Source organism: Egretta garzetta, unplaced genomic scaffold, assembly GCF_000687185.1.
Source record: "Egretta garzetta isolate BGI_Z169 unplaced genomic scaffold, ASM68718v1 scaffold130, whole genome shotgun sequence".
NCBI lineage: Eukaryota > Metazoa > Chordata > Aves > Pelecaniformes > Ardeidae > Egretta > Egretta garzetta.
In genome coordinates, this window is record NW_009258284.1 from 1,837,079 (window position 1) to 1,853,871 (window position 16,793).

The window sequence follows — 16,793 nt, forward strand, 5'->3', positions numbered from 1 at the left end:
GCTCCAAGATGCCTCCCATCATCTGTACTGAAAGTAGAATACCTGACATTTTTGATTTGTGACACAGGTTTTCTTGCAGTTTCAAGATGGGTCAGAGAAGCAAAACAACTACAAAATTCTGTTGAACCTACTTTTTACTGCAGTAATGTACATGAGAGATCTCTTGCTTCAGCAGATGATCTTCAGAAGATCTCACTTTTCTGTATTTAAATTCTTAGTCACAAGCTTAATACCTTTTGTATCTGGGCATTATTGCATGCTTTATTAGAATTATTAGGATTTTTTAGAATTACTAGAATTTATTAGAATTGCCATAGTCAAACTGTTTATGAAGTTAAATATATTGGTATGTTTAGGATGTTCATATTATATACACATACAAAAGACAGGCTTGCTCTATCAGCAGGGACAATTTATGTAGACAGAAGATGAAAAAGAGCTGCACAAGAGAGACTTAGAAGGATACAAGGGATTTCTGCATTGAAAAAATTATATTGATTTAATATTTGCTTTTTTTTACAGCTTTAACTGCTTACACATATTTGACAATCTTTGACCTTTTCAGGTGAGATTTTTTTCCCATTTAGTCTTACTGTTCATTTGTGCCTGTCTGTATATTTCTATACATACAAAACTTATATTACATTACAAATGTTATTTAGAGTCATCAGTATAGAAATACTAACTGGTTTAAATGTAGCTGAAATGAGTATAAAATTGTAAATCAAAATAAAAAGATGATGAGAAACACCATAGCTAGACTGAGAATCAGTTCAGTCACGGATTTCTCTGTGCAGATGCCTAACAACATAAAACAGAATCTAGCATCAAACTGGTGGTTCACTCGGAACGTGTCCCTAGTGCCACAGTCATTGGTTCTGAAGTATCCCTCAGTTTTAGCATCAGGAAACATGTATGTATGTAATCCTGTCTCTGTTTCAAAATATTTCAAGAGCTAGATCCCATGCACTTTTCCAGTAAGGTCATTAGATATTTTTAATATTTTTCCTGTTTCCTAATAACATTATATTAAAATTACTTTAGGTATGAAAGTTCTGAACACTTTTGTTAATATTGATAATAGGACATGAAATATATTCAGTTCTTACCTGAGATGCAGGTTGGTAGCACCGGTTGGGAAATCAACTGCATAAAACACATGTTTTTTTTTTTTTTTTAATTATTAACCTACATTATCTTCCTTGCTAGCTCACTAGCTTATAAAAAGTATCGATCAGCTATCTGCAGTCTGATTTGCCTACTACGTAATACAGCTTATCTCACTGATAGTAAAACATTTATAAATAAGAGCAACAAACATGCAGAAAGGACAATGAATGGTTAATATAGGCACAAAGATGCTTAACTTGATCTGTGACTGCATTGGAGTTGTGATACAACTTTAATAAATCTTACATTTCTCTTAGGATTTTGTATCTGCTAAGTTTTGTCATCTTGACTCAAAAAACCTTTTTCACTTTGGGGAAAGTTTTGACGTATTTCATATTTGTATAGAATATTATTTTTTTAGTTTTAGAAGATGAAATACCCTTGGCACTTGCATATTAGCTTAATTAGGGGATGGACTAGATTATTCTGTCTCACAGCCACCTCTTTCAAGAGTTTTGATTTGCTGTGAGGGAGAACAATGCTCAGTAATTCTGCTGCAAAAATCCATTTCTGGTTCTTTCATTTTTGTCATCTTCCTGGTCGTTCATAATAGTCTTGCTGAGTATGTGAATTTACTGGTTTGTATATGAGCAGTATTATTTCCTCTGCTTTTGCTTTTACTCCATGCAGCTGTGGATCAGGTTGTGAGGATGTGATTGTTCTGCAGCTCTGGGGATGACTTCTTGATCCAGTGTGATTTAACATCGTCTTTAATTAAGAAAGGGCTACAGAAAGCCACAGATGGCACAGAATATGGATGGGTTCTAATAAAAGAAATTATCCAAAGGGGTCAATGGAGGAAAAACGGGCAAAGGAAATGAGACTCATCCTAGAAAAATTCAGGCTAGTACCATGGGGATAAAATAATTGGAATTTCAGACATTCAATATGAGAGAAAAACTTGGAAAGCAAAGAGCAAGAGAGACCTGTGGCTGTCAGTGAATGGCCAGTTAGATTAGAGCTTGTGCAGATGGATGCAGCCAAAAAAAGTAAATCTGTTTGGGCCATATATGTAGACAAATTACACTGTGGAAAAGAAAGATAATGCTTGGCATAGCCTGAGACTTACTCTAGAGCACTAAATCTAATTCATGGTATATCTCTCAAAGAAGAGCTTAATGGAGAGCTTTCTTCACTTTTTCACCATCATACAAAGGAAGTGATGTAAATATGTCAGTCCTGTCGGCTTGCTTATCGTGTTCCTTCTCATTTAAATTACCTTTCTCAGGTTACAGTAAGTTCATAAAGCACATTGTAAGAAGAGCATTTTCTGGGTGTCTAGTTTAATACTTTCATAGGCTTTTGCTTTGTACTTTTCATTACTGTATGTGATACCAGACAGTATTAAAATGATTTTCTCAAACCACCTTTGCCTGTTAGTCAGATTTTGGGGTACCCGGTCTCACGTGCTCCAGGTCCCTTCCAGAAAAATCCATGGAGTGCATCCAGATTAAACACTGGTTGTGCTGTTTTGTGTCAGGGCCTCAGTGGAAAAATGCATTGCATTTGGAGGTATGGTAGACTTGATTTAGACTGAGTGATGTTCTGTATTGAAGAAGGTTGGTGGTAGCCTTTGTAAGCACAGCATGCTGTAAGTCCAGCATTAGGCTGTCTCCTGGTATGAGGAATTAGACCGACTACCATTCCACTAAAATTATTTGCTGCCCTTTTTATGGGCACAGCTGAGACATCGTTGTGCAGTCTCACTTTTATTCCCAAGAGCAACCTTTTCTGGATTCACTGGAACCTTTGTTGTGATGGTGATGGAGGTGTTTTGTTCATGGTAAAACACGGTTATATTAATTTCAGTTCTGATTGCTGAAGTGTGTATTTGTAGATTGTCCAGTTTGTAAAGGCTGTAGTTATTTATAGTCTTAATTCTCCCCCTTTTTTCAGTTTGGTAACATGTCTAATAAGCTACTGGGTAATGATGAAGAAACCCAGCCCAGTTTATTCATTTGGGTAAGTACTAATAACAAGATCCAGTGTTTGGTAATACAACATTTGATCCATTGCTGACTGTCATTGCCTGGATCCCCTAACAGCCATGACTAACAATCTGTGTGTAAAAGAGCCTAAAAATAAGGAGAGCCTAGACTGATGCTGTAAAGAACAGTTACAGAATAGGGGAGGAGAGGAAAGGGGAGGGACAGGAAAAAAAAACTAAGAAATGCTTAATTTTAAGCTGTTTGTGCTAAGCGGAGTGTTGGCTTAAAAGAAATTGAAAATAATGCCTATTCCATCAAACTTCCAGTTTCTTCCCATCTATCTGCTCTTGAAAGAATTGGAAACAGTAGATCTGTCCTGCTGGTTCCTGCACAGACCAGAATGCGTTTGATGCATTGTTCAGTGTTCAGTGTTTCTAAACTTAATTCTCAAATTTCAGGTTTGAAAGGTTTGAAGTTCTAGCCGTATTTGCATCTACAGTTCTGGCACAGCTTGGTGCTCTTTTTATACTGAAAGAAAGGTAGGGATATGTACCATTTTCTCTAATATTCTGTTACGTACAAAGATATTCTAGGTTGAGCAAAAGCACGTGCATTCTGAAAATACTATCTGTAGAGAGATATTGTAGAAAAAACTTCATTTTTTTAAAAAATATTGCTAAATTTTACTGCTCACTTATATTGATTACACTACATGTAGGCTTTAGGTGAAATGATAGGAATTGATAAATGAAATTAAACAGCTTTCAAGGAAAAGACTCAGTGTTCTTAAGAATTGTATTTTCTGAAAAGTTAGTTATTTCATTTAATGCATTTCCCTATGCATCTTGACTTTTTAAGTTCATTAAAAAATAAAACTTTTTTACTTCAGTTACTTCACGAAGTAAAGCAACTTCATAATATATGAAGGATATGAATGTTTAAACTGTCAACTGCATCAGTCCCTCAAAATTTGCTCAAGTATTAATTTGATGTACCATCTACACTCAGAAGCATTTGTATTTCAGGAGGTTAGCCTAAAAAATTATTTTAGTCTTTAAAAATGAAGAGGCTTTTGGTAAAACTGGGGCAATGTACCTTCCATTTTTCTGTTCAAGGGTTCTATTTTCTATATCAAGGGCTATGTTAACAACTTAGCAATTTTATACTATAGGTTGATCTGTTCTACTGACAATACACTGGAATGAATTCTAATAATGATGCACCATCAAAGCCTCCAAGTTTTCAAACATAAATTTTAGGAAATTCCCAAAAGTTATCTTAGGTTTTTCTGTTACAGCCGAAGCTCATTTCTTATTTTTCTAGTGGGTAAAAAAAAATTTGTATCTCCACCACAGTATCCAACATCTACTTTATTTGGCCTTGCCTAGTGAGAGGCTGTAAGTCAGGGATTTCAGGCTTAGTTTGTTGTGGTTACCAGCACCTATGGTGGCAGTAGCAGTATTTTTTGGCGTGTACGTTTACAAGCGTCTTTTTTTTTCGTGTAGTCAGCATTCATGGTAACTAGCACCTATGTGGCACAGTTTGGAAATAGTTGGAAAATCTAAATTACACCCTGCTTCTTTTCAGTGTTAAATGCTTTCGTCACTTACAAAAACTGCTGTGCTTATTTAAACAATAAATTTTTTTGCAGTACTGTATCTGTCAGTTTTTGTTTATGAATGGCAGCTAATTCTTCAGAACTGAAAAAATAAGCTTCAGATATCCAGGTTTTATTGTATGAATATAACTCAATTTTTCAATTATTTTGTAGTGCAGAACGGTTTCTGGAACAACCCGAGATACACACGTAAGAAATTATTTTGACATGTAAAATGATCGTTTTTTCAGTGTGCCTTTGTGTCTAGCATGTATTAATTATTCAAATACATTCAACGCCAAATTCATTTTGGTACCTTGGCATTTGTTTCAGTCTATGTGCAAGCTATATCGCAAACAGGTTTTTCAAGGTAGAATTGAAATATAATAATGCACGTGCTCTTTTAAAGAACGATTTAACTATGTATTGCTGGTTTTGCTAGTTTAGTTACTCTCATTTATGGAGGCCTCCTAGGAGGCCTGGTATGTGTGGGGGGAAGGATGCTGTGATCATTAGGGAACTGGAGGTATTGCAAAGATGATGCAGATTATAAAGAATATTGGGAAAGGAAAAGAAGCTGTTATGGGGCAAAAGACTGGGACATGAGATGTATGGTGAAGTTGTAGTTCTCCTAGGAAAGGGTAGGGGCATAGGGCATAAAGCTTGGTTTCCTATAGAATTTTTTAGCTCTACTGCTGAGGGGACAATGCATTTGTATCTTCAGAGGAAAAACGTGTGTGTGCATTTATGCAATTAGTTAAGAACTGTTACTTAACATTATGAACGTTATGTACAGCCTAATGTGATAACACTAAGGTACGAAGTTCAGTGACCTCATATAACCCTTCAAATGATAATACGCTGCCAGTTATTGAGCATTACAATAGCTTATCTTACTCTTGCTTTCAACCTCAGTGAAAGATACTAAGCAAAGCATTTTTATATTGCTACTAGTAATTACAGCTTGACTTCATGGTTTGTGATGATGTGAAATAAAGATACTTTTTTTTTTTTTTCCCCCCCCTCCTTAGTGGGCGACTGCTGGTTGGTACTTTCGTGGCTCTCTTTTTCAACTTATTTACAATGCTTTCCATTAGGAATAAGCCTTTTGCTTATGTCTCTGAAGGTATGTGATAAATTAATCTATAACAAGAATTGGGAAAACATTTTATTGTTCCTATTTTTATCAAGGTATAATTTGTCTGGTAACCTGCTTAACTAGCAGGTATATATTACTATTAACTCCATTAATTTAACTTCATGCAGTTTAGAATTGCCATCCGAATTTCAGCTCTAGTTTGCTTACAGGGCTCTTCAAGTAGTGTGTAGTCTTTAATACGATAAACTGAGTATCAATTTAATGCTGAAGTACCCTTTACTTTCAATCTTTTGGAAGCAGCCAGTGAAGGTCATCTGACAGATACTAGAACTTTGAAGACACTTTATGGATATAATTGATGGATTAATTCTTCTTAATAGCTCTTTTACCTAGGACTTTTTCACTGTGAAGTAGGCTTGCAATCATTCCCACTAACTGTAAATTGTTTATAGTTACAATTATATATTATACTTCATATAAAAGATAATTATGATGGTTATAATCTGCAATTGTGTTTAATCAGTTCAGATTATTATGAGACATGAGCATTTTACTTACTGCCTGGAAAAGTCAGACTTTGGTTGTTTTGTTTTTGGTTTTTTCAAGTGACAGTGAATCTGTTGAAATACATTTATTCATTCACAGTCTATTGGGTTCTTCCCTCAAAATAAAACTTTTAAGTGTACTTTAAAATGGATACCTTTACTTGTAGTAACTTTATTACCTTCTTTCTTTTGCAGCTGCCAGCACAAGTTGGCTTCAGGAGCACGTTGCTGATCTTAGTAGAAGGTAAAGCTTTATAATGTTTTTCAAAATTGTTAGCTTTTGGAAGGTAGCGGGGGGTTTTGATGTATCGAGATTTGGATGGGTATTGAGGCATAAACTGTTGTGTATTAGAGCTTTTAAAATAGCTTTACCTACTTTAGGTCTAGTGCATGAACTAGAGCAAACATTGTGTCTCGTAATTCCCAGATATATCCATCTAATAGAAATACATCTTTCTGCATAACTTTCCCTTTGAGTGTGTTCAGCACATTGTGTATAATTCTCCTTGGATGAGGTGAGGTAAACTAGTTTTGTCCTGTACACACTTGAACTGCATTTCTCAACAGTGATTGCCTGAGTGATATATTTTGTAGTAATTTGTGTTTATTTACTCTGTGGGGCAGATAAATGACTAGGATGGTTGCAGTTTAAATGTGATGTATGAAACAGGCTACTCACTGAAACATAGCTGTGGAAACTCATCTCCCATCCAGCAGGAAACTGGAAAGTCTGTGTCTTCCAGGGGCTGAAGCAGTGTTGCTTATTGATCTTATCTGTTAACTCTCTTGCTTGTGTTGGGTATCTGAATGTGAGATAACATTGTTTGCAAATAATTTTGTCAGATGTCAGAAACATTTATTTTGAGCTGTACATGCTCTTCCAAGTACTTATGCTGTCAGTATCAAAATAAGAATGTTAAACCATATTGTATAACGTGCTAAGTATGAGACAAAGCCCATCTGTTCCTGTGTGCTGCGATTTTTGTATACAGTTGAGGAAAGCAGAGAATGCTGGCTTGTTAAATGGAAGAATTAATTTTATGTGTGTATAAGGTATTACATATCAGACCCAAATTCTGCAAAACAGCTTTGGAAGACTAACAATAGGGTTACCCAAGAACTGGAGTTTCAGTGTTAAAAAAACCCCATGGACAGCCATCACAGACACTATTGGAGTTTTTCCTTTAACGATGTGTAACACGGTGCTACGGGGCAGGACACAGATGGATAACTTGAAGGCATCTCAGATCAAGGGTCTAGAATTACTACTGGGTTTTGAGAGAACCTGTAGACAATTTTGCCAACAATTTTAAAAAACTTACTAAATTTGGTTAGTATGTATACAGCTCTTTCGGATGTGTTCTGTGAAGCTGTGTTGATTACAAAATATCTGCACCTGTATATAATTATGTTGATTAAAATTCTAACAGGAGCAGACCAACACATGACATCTAAATATAGGTTGGTTCTAAACAGAGCAGCAAACATTTTATGTTGTCTTTTCCTTTAAATTTTCCAGTACGTGACATGCACTTACATTCACTGGGAACTACAGAAACTCTTTTCTCTCTTCATGCTCCCATTGATAGGAGATAACTATAAATAAATAACTTTTCCCAATGTTCCCTTACGGGTTTTTTGGTCGTCTCTGATTGAGCTAGCTAATCTCCTCCCTCTTTTCAGACTCCATGAGTTAGTTAGCTTTGGATTTAGAACACTTGCACACCAAGGTGGCAGGTGGACTGAAGACCAGAGATATGCAAACCCCCCCAAGACTTATATATATGTAATAGCGGTATCTGAACCTGTAAAGTCCTTGTGTTCTGTACAGCTGACACCTCTAGCTACATTACCAGAAAATAGAAAGTAGCACAAGCTATGTATTTTAACATGTAGAAAAACTGTATAAAGATTAATGTAGCATAATGTTTTGTAGATGGGAAGGTAGACTTGAAGCAAATTTAAGGTGCAAGAGGTAAGTATTAGTTTTGGATATGAGAATGTGACGTGGATCTAAACTTGATTAATTTTTGCTGACATCAAACTATTACGGAACTTTGAGCAGATTTAGAAGTGCCTTTTCAGTCCTCAGCAAGATCATTTGCTTTGACTACAAGGTGTATTTGAAGTCAAATGCTGAAATAGGGGGTGTAACTCTTTTGGTTTGTGAAGTAATGATGAACAGTTAGCTGACAACTGCTTTTTCTGTTTTGTTGCAGTATTTGTGGAATCATTCCAGGACTGAGTAGCATCTTTCTGCCACGAATGAACCCTTTTGTCTTGATTGATATTGCAGGAGCTCTAGCTCTTTGCATTACGTATATGCTCATCGAAATCAAGTATGTACAGTTGTTTAAAAAAAAGTAACACTTTTTGTATCCAGTCTATGGGAAATGGCATTTTTTACATGAAAGGAATGATCTTATCAAAGCTGTATTTTGTATGAATGGGATTGCAACTCCATGAATATATTAGTCTTTTTTCAAAGACTTATAGTTCGGATGAGATTAGTATGTGTAATACTCCGTAAATGTATATAATTTAAAAGAATGAAGAAGAATCAAAAGAAAATTCTTATGCTTTTCAAAGATGTAAATACCTGTTTTTCTTTAAAATTGCCTTTTCTCTCTAGCAATTATTTCGCTGTAGACACAGCCTCTGCTATAGCCATTGCTTTGATGACATTTGGTACCATGTATCCCATGAGTGTCTACAGTGGGAAAGTACTACTACAGGTAAGGCAATGTCACAAAACAAGGGTTTTTTGTGGTTTCAGTTTTGTTAAATGTCCTTATTTTCTAAAAACGTAAAATCTGTTTTAAGCATTTGAATAGGAAGTGTTCCAAGGGGAATTTGTGATGTGCTAGAAGAATTTTAAGGGCAGTAGAAATATTATCATGAAGTCATAAGAATTTATCTTTTAATGCCATTGGTCTCTCGTGTAGGTAGACCAGACTTAAACAGGGCCAGTTAATCTTTATTATAACATTTTTCTTTTCTTTTTCTTTTTTTTTTCCCTAAAGACAACACCACCTCATGTGATTGGCCAGTTAGATAAACTTCTTAGAGAGGTAAGTCAGCGTATAATACATAACACAGTGTACACAGGTAATGTTAAATAAGCATTCAGGAATATGAAGAGGTTTGGTGAGTAGTCCAGGAAGATTGCTAAAGAATTATTTTTTTAAATATTTTTTAGCTGCATGTAGAAAATGTGGATCTTACTATCTAAGATGAATAGTGTCATTCAGGTATCTGGAACAAATCTGTTAGAAGTAGTGCAGGCTGTTTGTTTTTATTAACTAAATTTGAGCTACAGTTGAAATGGTTTACACATGTGAGTGGAGGAAGGAAAAGCAGTACAGGCAGCTGTTGACTTATAGCATATCAAGCTGAGAAAATATTGCAGTTTGGCAGCAAGAGTTGTTTGAAATGTAAATCCATTTTTTTGATGGATTTGGATGTTTAAAGGTAGCAAAAGTACAGTAGGTAAGCATTAGTGGCATCATTAAGAGACATCGTCCATTCTATGTACAGAGGCTTTTATTTTTCTACTGAAAATGCTGTATCATTCAGGTCTCTGTAAAAAGGACATTTCTAAAAGGATTTGAAACAGTCTAATTTATTTTCATATTTCTGGATGTTTGTGTAAAATTAGGTTTCAACTTTGGATGGTGTCTTGGAAGTTCGAAATGAGCATTTCTGGACATTAGGGTTTGGCACTTTGGTAAGTTACATCTTTATTGTCTTCTTAGCCTTTAAAAGAGTTGTCAGTTACTACTTCAAATTTTTTATTTAAATAAAGTAAGATATTTCTTCTGAAATCCTGAATATAAAAAAAACTGATGGAGTTAGTACTCAGTCCTTGTGATTTATTGCAAAACTTCTCTTCCCCTGTCTTTTATATTTTTTTAAAGCCTTGTTATTGGTTAATATTGTTTATGTATATTGCAGCTCTGGATTAGAGCATGTGTTTTGCAACTCTAGAATTTCTTCTGTATATTGGCAGTGGAGAAAACCCCAAACAATAGTAAAGACATTTTTTCAAATGGTATTTTAGTGTAAATTGTCTCAGAGGGGAGAAAACCAAAACTATAAACTTTCAGGTACCAAAGTTCCACAGTAGAATTGTATGTTTTCAGCGTTTCTGGGGGAGGGGGTAGAAAAAAACAACTACAATTGTGTACTGATATTCTGTAAGCTGAAAGAAATGAAGGGGTTTTTTGTGATACAGAATGATCACACAGAACTTGGTTATTTCTAAGTTGATGCAGGTGTGTTATGACAGCTGGAAAGTTAAGACTCTTAGAGGTTTTCTCTACTTCTGAATTCTTCCAGTTTTCTACCCTTCTTAAAAAAAAAAAAAAAAAAAAAAAAAAGGCAGCAGCTCTGACTTGCTGATGTGAAAATAGCTCTCAGTTTACTATTCTGCCACCCTAAATACTGGATCACAGCATTGTTGGATGGATCACAGATATTTACAAAACCTTTGTATGCCTGTTTTGCCTATTGGCATCTTCTGGATTGTCGTAGAAACTTCCTGAGACCTGGATATGTTTTCAGCTGCGCCATCTGATGTAAAAAATGGCTCATATAGCACAAGCTGTGAGCCATGTTCTTTACTAAGTATGAACTGAAAAAGCATGTGAGGGGCTCTGTTTTGTGTACTGTTCTCTTCCGCAGCAGTAGTTCAAGGTAAATGAGATAGTGTTACTGAGAGGAAGGCAGGGGCAGCCCGTGGTTACATGCATGTCCAGAAAAAACTGAGTCTTGGTTTCCACAAGAGGCATTGCCTCTGTTCTTGCTAATGGTCCCAATTTGAGTGTGTGCCATGTGTGTTGTCCTCTTGCCTGCTCCAACAACACAGTGGTGGCACTTCTTCCTAAATTTGGCATATAGAGTTTGTCTTCTTTTGGGCCACTTATTTTTCCCAGCTGTTGCCTTTCATGCCATCATATGTTGTATGTTACAGTTTGGTTTTAAGACTCGCTTTTCTTGAATGGTGATCCTGATATGTTCATAAGAGTTCAACACATAAGGAAAGATCAAAATATATCCTAATTATGGAATTACTTAATAAGTTTCTCAATTTAGTCAGTAGTCTTCACTGCAAAAGGTCTTTGCATAACTCTCTGCAGGGTAACTTACCTCTTCTTGAATGCACGTGGAGAACCTTTATTGAAGTAACAGTTAACAGCCAACTTATTTTTATCACTTTCTAGGCCGGATCAGTACATGTCCGAATTCGGAGAGATGCAAATGAACAAATGGTACTTGCTCATGTCACTAACAGATTATACACATTGGTCTCTACCTTGACTGTTCAGATTTTCAAAGATGACTGGATCAGACCGACCTTATCATCTGTGCCTATTGCAAACAATATGCTGAACCTTTCAGATCATCATATTATTCCCATGCCATCTTTGAAAGCTGCTGATAATTTGAACCCTGTTACATCCACTCCAGCTAAGCCCAGCAGCCCACCGCCAGAATTTTCTTTTAATACACCGGGCAAAAATGTGAGTCCAGTCATTCTTCTAAACACTCAGACAAGGCCCTATGGATTGGGCTTTAATCATGGATCTGCACCCTACAGCAGTGTACTCAATCAAGGATTCGGAATACCGGGAATGGGAGCAACTCAAGGATTCAGAACTGGTTTTACAAATGTCCCAAGCAGATATGGAACAAACACTCGTGGGCAACCCCGACCATAATAAACACCATTATTTATTGTACTTAAGGGTATTGACTTAATTCTTTTATTACCCAATTTTTATAAACATTTGGAATGTCAGATCATTCTAAATGGCTGGGAACAAGTGCATTGTTCATATTCATGAAATGGTTAAATTGCAGGGTTTTTTTTCTTTGCATCAGCAGTAGCCTGTGTAATGCCACAAATATTTTCCAGACTTATGGTACTGTACAGGTTGTTTTTATAGAGTGTCTATTTCTATTCAGCTTTTTCTTCACTTCTCTTTATTTTGCCAAGAATGTATTGAGATAGAGCACAACTCCGTAAGGGAGTAAACTTGTGACCCAGGTAGCATATTTTTTTTTTTATTCTAATGGGGATTGCTTACTGAATGCTGAATAGCTGAGAGAATAGAAAATTGCAGAAATACAAGTCCCAGTTTTTGGAGCTGTTTTGATTGCCGTATTAAGCCATCTTTTGGCAAAGTCACAATTAGTTTTTGGTTGCAAAAATCCATCTTTATTCATACTGTGGCCATTACGAAGACAATCTGGCATTTCAGATTCTAATTAATTTTGTGAGACCATGTTTTTATATTTTTATTGATGCTTTTATAGAAATTCAGATGGTTCAGCAACCATTTTCTAGCTGTAAATATTCCGTATTCATCTCTGATATTTCTTCCTTTTTGGTTTAACTGCAAAATTATTTAGCAATATACTGGGAAATAAAATGTTTTAAACTTCAGATTTTACAAGCACCTCTTTTTTACAATTAACCCTGTTTAAGATACAGAGCAGATGGCTGTATTATTTCTGAAGCCAGTTATTTCATTTTTGACTATGGAAAGTATTCTTTGATTCGATTGTGACTTTGTATTTTTCCTCTTTGTATTTTTTCTGTAGTTTCAGGGGAAAAATAACTATTTATATTCCTGGTTTATATCCAGAGGTCAGTGATCACTGACAGTTCCTCAAGTCATTGCTAGAGTGCTTAACCTTCGGGGCATACTTGGAACAAGACTGCCAAACTTGTCTCTGCTTTTGCATTATCATTCTAGTGTACGTCTAGAAGGCCATATTTCTTCAGGGCCTTTCTCAGAGAGCTCTTCCTAAAAAATTTTCTTCTCTGCGTTGGTAATAGGGAAAGGCCTTTTAGAAGTTGGGGGTTTTTTTTTTTTTTTCCCTCTTCTCCTGTGCAGTATGTATCTTTTCATTCCCTAGCCAATACCTCCTCTGTACTTCCTTCTGCATCTCTTGGCTGTTGGGGAATGGGTTGCCCATCCCTATTGTTTTACGTGCAACTCAGGGTGCTATATATTGGCTTCCACCTTGTTAGTCTGTGTACTAAGTCTTTCCATTTGTCCAAGGTGGTTATATGGAGCTGTAGTATCTCAGGGACTCCAAAGGTATTCATGCTACCTGAAGATAATGGGTTCGATAGAGAAATCTTTCTCCTGTAGAACTGAGTTGAGAAAAAACAGCCTTCATTTGAATTTTCAAGACCTGTGGCCTCTCCACACTGGCTGAGGATTTCTTTTTCTGCATAAGGACTTTGTTTTCCTTTTTTTTTTTTTTTTTTTTTTTTTTTAATTTTTAATTTCCTCCACTACTTGCCTTTCTTGCTCTGACGCATGGAGGAGGGCATCGCTCTTGCAAACGCAGCAAGGTGATGTTCTGTGTAATGGTATCTTGCCGGGATGTTTTAGGCTGAGGGTAGTGTCCAGACTGGTATACAGTCCATGTAAGCTACAAGTAGGGAGTCTAGTTCTGTACTTCATTTGCAGCAAGAGTAATGGTTTCATTGCTGTGTTAGAAAATGTAATGACCTGGAAAAGTCACATTTAAAGATTATGGTGAACTCGAACAATTGGCTGTGTTTCTGTGAGGTCAGTATTAGCTCAATAATCACCTTTGTTTCATTACTCTGTCTTTACGTGTAGTCTGTTACACGTGCCATCGCTGCATGGAAATTCACTGAAGTACAGAACACTTGAACAGGTTCTCTGTACCTCTTGGGTGCTGAGCGGGACCGCACTCTCCAGCATCTGCAACACCTTAGAGCCAGCGGAACGTTTACAACATACTACTCTCACGTGGCCTACCTGAGGATTGTTCCTTACTCCAGTTTCATAAACAAACGCTTGCCCTTTTTCTGACATTTTAAATACATTGTATTATAGTGACTGCATGCCTACTTGTTTTTTAGTAGACAATTAAAGCTCCATTTTATTAAAAAGTGAAGCTGATCTTTGATTTAAAATGAGAAGGGAGAATGAGATTCCCAGAATTCTGAGTGCAATATAATCACTTTAACAAAATTATTTTTTGGAGTGATTGTTTACAATATATCTCATATATGCAGATGATAAAGATTCTTTTAGAGATTAGAACAGCTTTTTAGCTGCTTTATTGTTATGAATATATTAAGAATATTTGTTAAATCGGCACAGAGTAAAATGTCTCCTTTTATACGAGGAAAATAAAATCAGCGTCATCCTTAAATGACAAGGAAAAAGTGGTAATTTGTGTGCAAGATTTTATAGTTATCTTTTTATATATATTGATTGTTTAAGTGATGCTCTCGGGTGATAACTTCAATCTCAATGAGCAGATGTGTGAAATTTTAGAACTGTTTTTCTGGGTCTGCTACAAATGTAGACTGGGTCCTTGTGATACTTCTACAGAAAACATTTTTACTGCATTCTGCATTTTGTCTTTTTTAATTGTATTTTGCTATCAGGTGGTCACAATCTGAATGTTTATTTGAACTATGGTGAATAAGAATTGCTAATTTATATCGTCTTCATTCCTGGTGATAGGAATGTTGCCCAGCTAGAGGAAAAAGGGCTGGTACTCACTGTCATTTCTGTCTGCCAGAGGATTTGGCACTGTTACTCCCTTAACTTGTTCCAACTGTGATTGCGTAGGATCACTTCACTTGTAGGTAAATACATCGAGCTTTAGAGAATTTGAGGGGTGTGTACCATTACTTAGGCTTAAGATTCTTGGGAAAAACTGCATTGTCCTGATGTAAAAGGAGCTAGAGTGCCTACTACAATACAAATAACTAATGTAATATGGGGGGGTGTGCAGCTTCACCTATTGAATAATGGCTCTTGAGTTCATTCTGTTCTATGTTTCCTTCACCCAGGAAATAACCACATACACCTTTAGGAGGACTCTGATAAGCCAGCAACAGCCTCTATGGGTGGTAGATGGAGTCTTTTCCTCCCCGCCCCTGCCCATTGACTGAGATGTGACAAATTCTATTCAAGGAGACAACCTGTGCAGCGATTCTGCTGATCTGTGTAATTACCAAGTTAGTTGAAGTCCCTCAGTTGATTTCTGTCTCCTGCTGCCACCATCCAACAGAGAGACAGAGAAACTATCCAGGGGTAGGTTCTTCAGCATACAGCCTGTCTCTGAATTCTGAAGTGATGCTCTGTACTGTGCATATCCAGCTCCTATGGATCGGGATACTTAGTGATATTCCATGTTGAAACTGAGAGTGGAAGAAATACCAGTACTGGTCTTTTCACTTGTATTTTTTGTTTTCTAGGTATTTTATCAAATGGCTAGACTTTCTCCTACCTGCTTGTTCTCCTCTGCCGTAGTAGCAGTGAGAACCCACCTTGCACCATGTCTTTGCTTTACTGACTGCTTCAGGTTCTTGTGCTTTCGGGAACTTAGATTCTTGGATTCACGTGGTTACTGGCGTGATGTAAGTTTTCCTTCCAGCAGTTATTTTTTACGTGAATGATAGATCATATAAATTGCTAAGATGATGAACCTCCTCTCTTCAGGTAAACCCTTCCCAGGGCTTGCATCCAGTTAAGGGATAGCCGCCTTTTCCCATGCCAAAAAACAAACCACCTAACAAACCCAAAACTGCACAAAAAACCAAGGGGGGAAAAAAAAAAAAGGCAAGCCTTTTCATGTTTTCCTCGTGTTTTGGGAACCGTTGAATTGTGCTACACCAACCTGTATCTTCTTTCTTTGAACTGAGTAAACATAACTCAAGAGAACTGTGTGCTCAAGCAGTGAGAAGTTGGTGACAAAATTGATGTGCCAGCGATTTGGTGTAAACTACATGGTTAAATTATGGTTTCAACTAACTATTAAATAGAGATTTTAAAAAATCAGGATTTTCCCAGCTATAAGAACCCTTTGATCCCACACGACACAATGAATCCTATTTTAAGTTAACTTTCAAATTCTTGAAGAAGCAGATTGGCACATTGCAAATGCATAAAGCATTTTTCAGAGGCCCTGCATAGTATGAAGTACCACAAAAATTCACCTATAAAAATGAAATTAGCCACACAAACTCATGTTTAATGTTTCTGTATGTAGCCATTTTGTTACCCTTTTTTGCCATTTAGGAGGGTGCAGTTGGTGCCTTATACTGCTCAGAGTATTCGAACTTCGGAAGATTTAATTTAGTAGTTTAGAATGTTTTCTCATGGGCTGAAGTAGAGGAAAATATGATAGCATAAAGTTCAAATAGCTTTGATGTAGTTACATGGATGTACAGTAATATCTGAAAATAAACACATCTGTCCAATTTTTAGAATTTTCATTGTATTCTATTTCAGAGGTTGCATTTTCTCACAAATGTTAAAATGATGGGAAAACATAAAATGGTTTTGTTTCATCTTAAGCAACAAAACTAGACTGAATTTCATTTTCAGGCAGTCCTGTAATAGTAAAATTTTACAAATTTGCATTGCTGTAAATACGTATTTCTGTTG

General features: G+C 36.3%; 1 protein-coding gene across 3 annotated transcripts in view; it reads left to right on the top strand.

The window, feature by feature from the left end:
* SLC30A6 (solute carrier family 30 member 6) overlaps positions 1-13,601 on the top strand; it is a 16,622-nt gene extending 3,021 nt beyond the window's left edge. For 2 of the 3 annotated variants that reach the window (XM_035892463.1, XM_035892475.1), the window contains exons 4-14: positions 523-565; positions 3,067-3,132; positions 3,557-3,637; positions 4,870-4,905; positions 5,727-5,821; positions 6,535-6,583; positions 8,559-8,678; positions 8,972-9,074; positions 9,363-9,410; positions 9,998-10,066; positions 11,562-13,600. In XM_035892463.1, the coding sequence (XP_035748356.1) occupies positions 523-565; positions 3,067-3,132; positions 3,557-3,637; positions 4,870-4,905; positions 5,727-5,821; positions 6,535-6,583; positions 8,559-8,678; positions 8,972-9,074; positions 9,363-9,410; positions 9,998-10,066; positions 11,562-12,059 (1,208 nt within the window). In that variant the 3' untranslated portion in view covers positions 12,060-13,600. Of the gene's footprint in view, positions 1-522; positions 566-3,066; positions 3,133-3,556; positions 3,638-4,869; positions 4,906-5,726; positions 5,822-6,534; positions 6,584-8,558; positions 8,679-8,971; positions 9,075-9,362; positions 9,411-9,997; positions 10,067-11,561 lie in introns of all 3 variants that reach the window. The other variant, XM_035892466.1, reaches the window with a different exon arrangement.
* The last annotated feature ends 3,192 nt before the right edge of the window (positions 13,602-16,793 follow it).